At 45.6% G+C, this 12473-nt stretch overlaps 1 protein-coding gene across 3 annotated transcripts in view; it reads right to left on the bottom strand.

Annotated features, from left to right (window-relative positions):
- Positions 1–5918: 5918 nt before the first annotated feature.
- PLEKHM3 (pleckstrin homology domain containing M3) overlaps positions 5919–12473 on the bottom strand; it is a 190999-nt gene continuing 184444 nt past the window's right edge. For all 3 annotated transcript variants that reach the window (XM_082396361.1, XM_082396360.1, XM_082396356.1), the window contains one exon: positions 5919–12467. In XM_082396361.1, the coding sequence (XP_082252487.1) occupies positions 12290–12467 (178 nt within the window). In that variant the 3' untranslated portion in view covers positions 5919–12289. The remainder of the gene's footprint in view (positions 12468–12473) is intronic.

Raw genomic sequence — 12473 nt, 5'->3', positions numbered from 1 at the left:
TAGCCAGATAGGGCTGCTGGGCCCCCAGGGTCCATCTGCTGGAGATGCCCCCCAAACCCTCAGAACCCTAGTCACCTGGAATCAGCAGGAACCTCAGGGCCACCTGGTGCCAGCCCACACCCCAGCTTTGCACAGAATGACTCACCTTCCCAGACCAACCTCCAAGGGTCCCTCTCCCCAGAAGCTTTTCCTGACCTGGTGAGATTGGCCCACATCCTGTCCATGCTCTCCCTCTGCACCCTGAAAGGAACAAGACTGGGCGTCTCTCCTCTCTTCCTGTGTGCCAGGCCCGGTGCTAAGTGCCCTGTCCGCATGAATTCACTGAAGTCTCACAACCTCTACATAACCTGATGACTATTATTATCCCCAGAGAGAAGGAGGTAACAACGTGCCCGAGGTCACCGAGCATCAAAGCCAAGGAGCCAGGAATCTAGCGGTTGCAACAACAGAGCTGGTTAACATTGCCCTCTTGGCTCCTGTGCTCACCTCTCTCTGTTCACTCTGCGTTTCGGGGCAGGGGTGGGGGGAGGGGGAAGGGTGTGCCCCTGCAACTCCAGCATCTAACGGAGCACTTGGCCGATGGGAGGCCTCCCAAAAGATCTGCTGACTGAAGGGGGAGGCAGGGAGGGCTGGATTATTAGCAGACATCCTCTATGTCCTCCTGGGTCTCAGACTTTGGCCTGCATTAGAATCCGACGCCCGCATAGTTAAAATATAGGTCTCCCGTCTCTCCCCCCATCCCCCGGTCATGAATGAACTGAGAATGTGCACTTCTAACACATTCCCAGCTGATGCTGCTGATGCTGGTCTGGGGACCACAGTTTGAGAGGGGCTGCTCTAGTTCTAGCATAATGTTCACACTGCACCGGGGATTCCATTCCTGCCATTATCTCTGGGTTTTTTGTTGTTGTTTGTTTGTTTGTGTGGCCTGAGATCAGACATTTTATTAAGGAGAAATTAAAGTTGAAAAGTTTTGACCATAATGATAGAGAATCTTAGGTTCCTTCCTGCTTTAAATAATAATCTTAATCAAACAGCCATTTATAGCTGATGGAAAAAAAAAAGATGCTCAGTGATGTGCCCAACTAGCAACTCTGCAAACAATGACATGTTTTAGAAAATATCTGGACAGAGTCTTTTATTTGGGAAGACTCTCTTGGAGAGCCCTTTTCTCTCATACATTTTTGTGCCTCTTAATTTTATGTCATGAATATCATATGCTTTAAAGTGAAATACTCATCCAATGGAAGAAACTGAATAAAGAACATTTTAATTCTAAAGTCTTTTTGGTGAAGGCATCTCGGGGGATGGGAGAGAAATTGAGGAACCTGCCCCCGGGGACCAGGCTGTTGGCTCAGGAGCTAATGCCTTTGGCTCCAACATGGTGCCAGGGAACAGACGGGACCCTCTGCATCGGGGGCACCTGCCATCCCTGCACATAAAGTGTTCTGTCTTTACTCAATTCTGTAGAGACCAACCCTGTTTCTTGAGATGGTCCTTTCAATTAGTCAGGTGTTCAGCATCCATTGACAAGTCACTATCGTCACGTTGGGGGCGCAGCAAACTCCTGAAGTAGCCCCTCTCCTCAATTAAAGAAAACTTTTCTCCCAGCCTTGGTACAGCTTTCTGAATACAGAGGCCGGGAATGATGCACCCTGGAAGGACTCACTCTTGTGTGCTCCCGCTGCAGCTTCTGTTGGCTGCATGGGCCAGCATGAATGGCGCAGGGGGTACTGTCCTCTGAAGGGGACTGGGAAGGAGAAAGGGAAGCTGGGGAGGCAACCACAGCCCTTTACAGTGTATCAAGCCTTCAGGAGGGGTACCTCGTATTCTTATTTTTATTTTGTAAAATCTTTACTGTCAGAACAAACAAAACAAAAAAAGATATTTAGGGGCAATGAGATAAATTTGATATGGAACTGAGCATCAGATGATAACAAGGAATTATTGTTACTTTTGTTCAGTGTGTAATGACGTTGTGACTATGGAGAAAAAAATAAGCCTCTTTTTTAGATGCATGCTAAAGCACATCAGCATAAAGTGTCATTATGTCTGTGATTTGCTCTGTGATATTTTCTCAGAAAAAGTAAATGAGGGACTTCCCTGGTGGCGCAGTGGTTAAGAATTCGCCTGCCAATGCAGGGCACACAGGTTCGAGCCCTGGTCTGGGAAGATCCCACATGCTGCGGAGCAACTAAGCCCGTGCACCACAACTACTGAGCCTGAGTTCTAGAGCCCGCATGCCACAACTACTGAGCCTGCGCTCTAGAGCCCGTAAGCCACAACTACTGAGCCCATGTGCCACAGCTACTGAAGCCCGTGCGCCTAGAGCCCGTGCTCCCCAACAAAGAGAAGCCTCCTCAGTGAGAAGCCCGCATACTGCAACGAAGAGTAGCCCCCTCTCGCCGTAACTAGAGACAGTCTGTGCGCAGCAACAAGCAGCCAAAAAAAAAAAAAAAAAAAAGGTAAACGAGAAACAAGAGTAGGTGGAGCAAGGCAAAATCTAATACTTTTTATTTTTGAAAATGTTTATTTTTATCTTCGAAAATCCTCATTTAGAAACACCCTGTGGTGGGCTGCATGTGAGCTGACTATTGGGGTGCCAGGGCTACAGGTTTGGGGACAATTTGGGCAGGGCTAGTTTCCAGGGCTTTCTGGCTGTCGGACCACATGTTGACACACATTCGCTATAAGCATTGGCACTTGGCAAAGTCTATCAGCCAGTGCCTGGCTTCTGCTTTCCCCCTTCCCCTTGGTGTGGAATTGAACTTGCATGAGCGGGAGGTACTTCCTGAGACATGTGTCACCAGGCGTCTCTTCTGGGCACTGGGGCTGCCGGTGGCTGTTTCCTCAGTTGCCTCACTCCTGGGCAGCAGTGAGAAAGCCATCTGGGGAGCTTGACCCAGTTTAGAATTCACATTCACTTCCCTGCCTATGCAATTGGAATTTATTTCCTCTGCAAAAGGCTTGAATCTCAGAGCAAAATACCTCCAGCTGGGCTTGAGTATGCGTGCAGTGATCCTAATGGAGAAAGATTCTGGTTTATTTTCATAACAGCGTGCACCTTGCGGTATCCTTGGAACCTGACATTATTAAGAGTGTGTCATCACAATACAGCACGGGAGCTAAGGCAATTTCGGGCCCCAAATTAATATGTACTTTGTATAGTCTTGTAATTTGGAAGGCAATTTTCCATAACACAGTGAGAGATGTTCCTTTATACATTTGAGATAATTTAGCTCAATGTTCATTTGAAAAAATGACGGTGCTAATAGCAGCTCTTCAGCTTCAGAACAACAGACCATCCTGGGAGAGCACAGAAGCCACTGAAAGTGATTCTCATATCAGGCTGTCTGGGAGGGACTGGATAAAAGCTGGAGGAATTTCCCCCAGACCAACAGCTGCCTGAGATTGTATGGCAGGATCTGAAATATTGTATGAACCCATGAACTCTAGCTGATTGGCTTAAAACCAATAGCTCTTAATGGAGGAATCTGAAATAGAGGTGGGGGAATTATGAATTTCCCGATCGTCCAGGTAAATTGTAAGTCATTGCACATAAATCAGAATTTCTGTATGCTCAGCTATGGGAACAATTTTTTCTTCCTGCTAGACATTTCTGTCCAAGCTATGAAGGAATAGATGCAAACAGGGGAGAATAAATGAATCTGTTGCGCGTGTTTTGCCTTGGTCTTCCTGAGTATTATATACCAGGGGCCATTGTTCTCCTGGGGAAGGAATCCTCTACCCCAATCAGAATCCAATACAATAATAAAAATACACTTTAAACACCTACCCCTCAAGTCAGGAATGTAGATTTTAATGTTGCTGCTTTAGAAAAAGTCCCTAGTTCATTTCCAGTTGCATTCCTGCCCCTTGGTAACACTACCTTCCTACAATGAGTCTCAATAAACTCTTTGCTGTGGGTGTCCCCCCCGTGGTAAGCACTGTGGGAATGGAGAAGATCACGTCTTTTATAAGACTGAGCCATTTGTACAGGTGTCCCATCAGTGAGGAATACTTGTTATCATCGAAGTTACTGATTTCATAAAAGGAGGAGAGGGTGAGAATTAAGTTTCCCTTCACCTGTAACTGGCAGGTGAGGTTGAAGGTCATTAGTTCAATAGATGCCTTGATTCAGAATGATTCTGGTTCATTTTAAAGTCTAGTTCTTCCACGGAACCAAGGCAAATATGAACACAGCTCAGGATTTCCTGAATTTCCCAGGCCTTTCTGGGCAAGAAGCACCTAGTGATTTTCCATTTTAAACACCACTATCCAGAGTGCTGAGGTTCATGTTAGTAGGATGGGCCTGACCTGGGAGCAGACTGTCACATGCATACATTAGAGGACAATTGCAGTATAACCAGGAGGAATGAACAAATGAAAGGGAGAGTACAAGGCTCTCTTTGTCGGCTAGCTTAGTCACCTGTGGCCATGACTTGGTCACTTCTATTCACCCGGCTGTCTGGCAATGGTATACACTGGGTAAATAGACACTAACCACACCCCGGAAGAAAATGAAGGGGGTATAAAGTTAAGGTTTTATGAAAACAATGGCAGTCCATGAGCAGCAGCTTCCAAAGTACTGTTCTCTGTCTGCCAGGAGGGCTGGAGGGCAACTAAGACCGATCAGTCCCTCTACACCCCTTTGACCTCCTTCCCATAGTGGACCACCAGTATGCTAAGCAAATGTATATTCCATTCAATGAAGCAACTTGCTTCATTCAGTCTAGTGGTTTTTAACTTTCAGAATGCATGGGACTCACCCAGGGAGCTTTTAAAACTAGAAATACTCAGGCCCATCCAGAGAGATTCTGATTCAATTGTCTGTGATGGGGTCCTGACGTTTTGCTTGTGTTTTCGTGCTTCTGATGTGGGGACCACTGATTAAAGCCATCATCAAAGGACAGGACGGGGGGAAACAATTCAGGGAGATTCAAATCACCATCTCCTGAGGGTGGGGAGAGAGGAACAAAATGGTGTCTCTTCCCACCCTCTGGAAATGTCTCCTTTGGATAATGTGAAAGCTTCCTGCGGTCATCCAGCCACTCAGGTTTACCGCCACTGGGGGAAAGCTAACCCGTCCTGTGAATCAGATGAATTGGGGCTCTGGCTACATCGTGTCTAGTTTGGTTCAGTGAAACATTAACCCGTTCCTTTTTATTGTGGATAGTGGCAGGTTTCTTGGGAAGATGAGGTCCAGTTGTTCCTTGGACAGGAAGGGCGTGAGCCCCAGCTGGTTTCCTGAGGGTGCAGGAGGGGCAGCTGGGCATGAACTTGTCTACGTGTGTGTCAGACACTGAGGCTCAGAGGCCACCTGTGGTAAATATTTAACCAGAAGCACCTTTTCTGGTCTCTTCAATGTCTTTCTTTGAACAAGTGAGTTTAAATGGTGCTTTTGAAAGGTTCCAGGTGGACAGTTGTACCCGTAGCCTTTTGGTGGCAGGGTGAGGCCAGCCCTGGGGAGGTAGTGCAGATATTTCCAATCACCCGTTAGTTCCCAGAGGGCTGCTGTCCTCACATAGACAACTTCTCTCTACTTTCACTCTTTGCTCTCGACGTATGGTCTTCAGGAATGAACAGTGGCCTTGCCTAATGGCCTACTGCCTCGCGTTTGTCCCTCCTGATTTGGAGAGCACAGTGGCGAGATGAAACCCGGGCAAGAAGGCCTGGGGAAGATCTGTGGCAGACACTCCATGTGGGAGCTTGGGCGGGTTTGTCTCAGACCTGAAAGAAATCATGGCCTGATTCGGCAAATGAGGACTGTAACACTACATCTGCAACTTTTTAAAAGTTACGCTATATTTTTCATGAGCATAGGAAGGGCTGATGAGAATATTGAGGTTGAAGAATTTAGAAAAAAACCAAAGTCTATCTGCAAGATTAATATTAAGAGCTATAATATACATATTATAATTTTATATATTATATAAATAATATATAATATATAAATTATAGCTCTTAATCACTGAGCTGAATCACTTTGCTGTACAATTGAAACTGATACAACATTGTAAACCAACTATACTTCAATTAAAAAAAAAGAAAAAGAAAAATATTAAGAGCTATTTTAAAGTCCCCAGTAGCTCACTTTCAATGAAGCTCAAAGTTTGACTTTGAATTAACATCCAGGGCTCATCTTGGGCTTTCACCATCCCCGCAAAAACAGCATTTTAATAAGTTGTTATGAGAAGAGAAAGCACTTTCTGCATTGTTTATTGAGAGGGAGAGAACTTTATACGTTAGGAACTGGTGCACTTAAATTGTATGACAGATGAACCATAAAAACTAGGGGTCTTGTCCACAACACAGCTTCATTTTATATTATTACAGTTACTGATATTTAAAAAATGATGTAAACAAAATATGGATAAGTTATGCCAAAACAAAAGGCAATAAAATCCAGAAAACAGAAACAACACATATATAAGTTACCACATTAGATATTACAAATAGCTCAACACAGAGTGACATAGTAATAGCCCAAACCCCAAATTTTAGACAGTTCTGTACAGCATGAACAGAAATAAGGGAAAATGACACCGATCTGACCCAGGAGCGTTAAGAACAAGTTGTGCAGAAGTCTTCCGCTCCCCACGTTCAATACTTGTCATTTGCAACCTACACATTTTCCCTCCTTTTACTGTTCCCTAAAGACAGGTTTTTTTTCCTTCAATGTTCTAAGGTAGGCTATTCACAATAAGATCCTGATAGGTGTCCAAAATTAGAACCTCAGCCTCCGGTGGTGAAAGCCTAATAGCTTGGTGGACTGCCCATGCCACACAGAAATGCTTTCACCACAATTCATCCAAGAGGCTTCTCACTCTCCACTTGGAAAACAGGTGGCAAAATAAAAAAAATATACAGTAAAGGAAAAGAAAATCCTTGTGTTTGTGTAATTTTTTCATCTGAAAAAGGCTAAGTTCACTGACTTTACAGATTTGAATCTGAATAACTGGTTTAATTTCTCTACCCATTGGCCTTGGTAACGTTGTGACATTCCCCTGAGTTTGGTTAATGAAAAGCAAAAGCAAACAAAAAGAGTGATTTGGAAAAACAGCATAAAACAGAGTTAAAACATTATGTGGTTGTAACTTTTGTACTTCCTGGTAAGTGTCAATGGCTCCAAGTAGCACTTCCACCAGTCTGATTTGACAATGTGTTTCCAACAGGAATCCTTGTACTCATGAGGATAAGGCACCAGGTTAAATGAAGGTGAAAGGTCTGACATGCTTGTGGAACATGCAGGCTCCGAGCTTGCCTGTCTAAAGAGCAGCCAGCAGGGAAGAAGCAAAGTGATCCGTATTGAGGCAAAGGGTCCTGCAGGCCTCAAGCGGGTCAGAGAGTCTAGACTAGAAACACTAGGCAGTGCTGTAAGGCACTCCCACGGGGAAAGGAAACGAATGCAACGGCCAACATGAGAAGGAGCCACAGGGCCCAGTGGTCCACCAGCCAGTTTACCAGCCATGAGGCCTGAATCTGGGCTCAGGACTGGGGCGAGGAAGATCAAGGGAAGGGGAGAGAGGCTGGGCTGCAGCTCAGTGGCCTAGCAGGGAATCTTACTGTGCTAAGAGTTGCTGCAAGCGCCTGAATCTTCTACCTGGGTAACAACTGGCTTCACTCCAGACCTTTCTAACAAGATGGTGTCTCTTTCCACAGGGAGGAACCAAAGCAAAACAGCAGCTGTGTTTTCACTTGAGGTTAACAGAGCCTTCCATCACACTGGAGGCCACTGTAGGGGGAGAGGGCCCTATCGCGTGATCACTTGGAGCCCATTTAAAATAAAAGCCCTGACAACTGCGGGTGTGCTTGGAATAGTGTTCCACACTTTTCTTTTGACTTTAATCTAGAGTTTAACAATGACTTGGGGTGCTGGGGCCTAACTGTCGAGACACTGTCCCACATGATAGAAATCACATTTGTCTGTTCCGATGAACTGAGCAGGGCTTGTTCACCCATCACTGGGTTCAAGTAGTCAAGTCGGGCAGTTAGTTCTACTAGGGTAGAACTGAGGGTTAGAAGAATGGTGCAGGGTACACAACACTCGGAGCTGTGTTGTTAATGCCCAGTTGTTAACAAGGACCAGGGAAAGGAAAACGGAGAGTGCTTCCGATGACTCAATTCAGGCCAACGAGGGCATGTTCACTTCTCTCAGTTTTGCCCCCAATTCTCTGCTTTTTCACATTATCTTAGAGGAAGGATAGTCGTGAGGCAGAAAACTCAAGAAATAAAGGGGAAACCGCACGCATCTCTCTTTACCGGGAGAAGTAAAAAAAAAAAATAAAATCACCTTTGTGTTGACTCCAGGCAGTATTAGAATCAGGAGTTGAAGGTTTATTTCACAATCCAGTGATTTCAACACAGATCAGTGAAGGTAAGGAAGTCTGCCCAAACACAAGAACAGCAGCATTGGCTTAACCCTAAATTAGGAGCAGAGCGTACCTTGGCTTCCTCAGATAATGCCTCTCTGCAGAAAATGTTACTAAACATTTGCGGCCTCTTGCAAGTCCTACCCTGAAATAGTAATTTACGTATGGCCTTTTCTGGCTAATGGGTAGAGAAGAAAGCCACAGGTTTGGAAGCCAAGCCTTTTCAAGAAAGTATGGGAAGAAACTATCCAGTGTCAATGTTCAGTGTGTACAGATGCAGAGACAAAAACAGAGGCCAGACCGCATGCAAGGGCACTCATTCCAGCTTAGCAAAGGCTGCCTACAGCAGCTAGAGCGGTATGAACAGCTTGGCTGTCACTGCAGCCAGAAGGAAATCACAGCCCAGTCCCTCAGTGGGAGTCTGAAGGACATCACTGGGTTGGTTGGAAACCACAGATCCCAAGTCCTAGAGATATTCCCTTTTTGGTAGAGGCCTATTCTAGAAGAATCCAAAAGCGATTGCCTTCTCAGCTAACCAAGTATTAAAGCTCCTAAAAAGACTACCCTTTAGCACAACAAACATGAAGACAACTATAAATCAGTCCCCTGAAAAGGCAATGAAGCAAAGGGGGAAGATGAGAGTTTACATGGTTTTCATACAAAGAGCATTCAACTTCGAGAAAGAGCCGCCCTGGAGAGAACATGACTCCCATCCCAGTTGACTGCTTTTTAAGTACTTTGCGGCCTTCCTGCCGCGGTGCAAACTGAGGTCTATTTTAGGAACTGGCCTCTTTACTGCAGGGTGAGATGCCAACATTTCACCAGGGTTGGACTGTCTCACACATGAGTTTCTGGCACTGTGAGGAGGGATTTCCTCAAGTGATACACCAGGGAATGGGCCTTTCAAGAGAAAAGAGGTTGCCCTGAGTCGGCTGCCAGCTCTACGAGATTAATTGGCCATTTTCTCATGTGCTTTATGTGCAAGATATTTAATATGAGATGAAAAACGGACCATGAGGGAAAGCAGGTATTAGCCTGGTCTTAAGGAGGTGGTAATCCACAGATCTGCTTTTGTTTCGACAGTTTCTAAGCAGTGGAACAATTGCCTACAGTGCCCCAAGTAATTTGTTAGTGCTGAAAACAGTAAGGGCGTTCATGTGCGCTACGGCATTCTGGGCTGAAAATAGCAATTTTGAATTTTCGTGGCAGACCCAACTCCTAAGCCGGCTCTGCTCTGTCCTATTAGATTTGGGGGGTGGTGGCCGAGCGTGTCATGTGGGCCTGCGGCCGGCACCGGCCGGGCTGTCAGGGCTCCACGAAGAGGAGAGAAAACAGAAGCAGCTGGGGTACGGTTCCAGTTCTGGGTAGCTGGTGATGATAGCACATTCATTCCACCCCCCCCCCCCCCTTTTCAAAATAAGCAGAAAACGATGTGGGTGGAAAGTTCTCCTTATGAGTTCACAGGGACTGCCAATATTCAGCAGGGCCTCTAAATGGGCCCGGTGAAAGCAGAGGCCTTGAGAACAGATATCCAGAATGTCACCCTGACTTTCGGCGGGTCTGGCCCTGGGTGCCTGTGAGATGGGACAGGAAATTCTGTACATACAGTGAATACGCTAGAAGGGGAGGAGACGGCCTTGCACTTCAGGTCTCCCAAATGCAGTGTGCTGGGGACGGCCTCGCTGACAGTCGGAATCACAGATACATTAATTACGGCAAAGGCAGAAGTAAGCTAGAGTGACAGGGAGCTGGGGGCGGAGGGAAAAAGGCACTTTGCCATCAGAGCACATCTGTTTTATAATAAGCAGGTCTATAATTCTCTTGTGAAAGATCATGTTCTGCTATCTTCTCTGAGGCTGGAAAATATAAATACTGTATTTCACGAAAGGGAGGAGGAAAGGGGAGATGATCAAATTTGTTTGCCTGTTTGCCAAGTGCTTGAGATTTTCCACCCTTTTTCTTTTGTGTGCGACAGTCTCTATAAAGTGGAGTGGGGTGGGCGCTGGGGGGAGTCAACTTGTTTTTCTAAGAGTAAATTGCACCGTAAGGTGTCTCATGAATAGCGCCCTGGCCTTTTAACAAGTTTTCATGCCTTGGTTATAGCTACTGTATAATCAGAAAATAAATGCATGCGTGGTGCTGAGCTATTACACTGAAATGTGTGGCCTGAGGCCAAAGGAACTGGCATGGGTAGAGAGGTGAAATGCGCACACCCAGCAGTCTGCACAAAAGTGAGGCTGAAGTGTCTCGTCTCTCAACGGACGGAAGCATCATGAGTTGGGATCCGGAGGGAGCCGGGTGTGGTGGAAAGGAGCAATGGGGTGAAATGTCCCATGGACTTTGTGAGCCACTGATTCTCCAGATCCTACTAGCGGTGAAACTACTAAACCATGAAGGCATTGAAGGCATCTGCTCAATGGAAATATACAGGATCTTCTCATACAGCCTATTGAGAATTGTTTCAATATAAGCTTATTTTTCTGTTCTGGAAAGAGTTAATGTGGAAGGAATGGGAGCCACGATTTCCAGTGCCATCCTACCTGCCATTTGGGTCACAGTAACTGCTACGCTGGCTCTTAAAAGGGCCCTGCAGAGGGAGAACATTCCCCTGCCAAATGCCTAAGCGATTCATTCTATTTCTTATTCCTATATTATCCTAGTACTTTTCATTTCAGTTTATGGTGGCAATTGCATATGTGTATATATATTTATTTAAATCATATCAGATTTAATTCATTAATTGTATTTGTAAGTTTGGTATTTTCTTAATAGTCTAAAGTTGATATTTTAAGGTTCCAAGTTACTCTGATTTTTCAAGACAATTAAAAAATATGAAAGCAGAAGTGGTTACATTGACAAATTAAAAGTCAAAATGAGAGGGCAATGAAGAACAATGAAAAATAAAGCACTTATAATGAATAGGTGGGAATTGCCTACACAGGATTCTGTGAAAAGAAATTGCAGACCATCTCTTGGAATGTCCGTACTCTACATCCGACCTCCTGGTCTATAAACCGATGTATTTAACAACAATCCTAGGCAATTTCCTCAGGCCAGCACCATTAAAAAATCGTAACCGTCACCCATGAAACTCCTGGAAGACTGGTCTTAAGAGAGCCATGTTTCCAGCCTGGCAAATACCGTGGAGCGTCACATCACTGGGCAGGCGTCGGGATTCGTACCAGCAAACAGACCGACAACATGTAGGTTACTGAGGTCTTTTCTCAAGCAAAACCCTTTCTGAGATTAACTTCAGAACCAGCATTAGCTCCCCTAATAAATTAGGGCCACATGCTTTCTGTCAGAGGGAGCTCGCACTCCTGATTTCCAAGCCATTCAACTCAGCTGAGGTGAACTCTGCCTCTGCGAAGATACCGAGGTGAGAGCCAGGGACACCGGGTCCTGGAAGGATCCAGGAGTCATTGCTGTGTTTTGAAGATTTTCTTATGAAATATGATGATGGGTGCTTGCCTCAGTTACCTCATCCTCTGTGAAGGCTAAAAATAAATAACACAGAAATAACTCGAAGCACTGTTGCTCTGCAGGAAATGCTTTCTCCTGTGTCCCGTGTAATAAATGGCCCTTGAGAGCCGAAAAAAAAGTCTGAACTATAAAGCCTTGTGTGTAAAACACGTTTTGCTTGGGAGCAAGCAGCTGAAATTCATGGCTAAGTATAATTCGGCTACTGGTAATTTTTTGAGCCACAAAGCTCCATGGACCTTTAGGACAACGACTTATACAGAACATACGTACAGGACGTATAGGTATGTGTGTGTGTACATTTATAAATATATATCTATATCTAGCTGAGGGTGAGACGTACTCTTCTCCCGGAGGGGTCTAACTGGCTAGTTAGGAAGCCATTGGGGCTGATGGATGCTTGAGAGGTCACTGCCCGGCCTTGGGCTCCCGCTGAGTCAGGTGTTCTGGAAGGACAGCTCAAACATGTTGCAAGCCTCCTCCAGGCTCTCGTCCATGTTCAGCCTCCGCCAGAAAGACTTCTGCTTCATCTGCAGCTCTCGGCGGACACACCTTGGGCAGGGGACAGACTTTTCTTTGCATTCAGAGTGGAAAACGGCTCCACAGCTTTCACACCTGCAA

The sequence above is a fragment of the Balaenoptera borealis genome (assembly GCF_965194805.1).
Source record: "Balaenoptera borealis genome assembly, chromosome: 6".
Taxonomy (NCBI): Eukaryota; Metazoa; Chordata; class Mammalia; order Artiodactyla; family Balaenopteridae; genus Balaenoptera; species Balaenoptera borealis.
The sequence above is the reverse complement of the archived record's forward strand: the minus strand, read 5'-3'. Positions and strand labels throughout refer to the sequence as shown.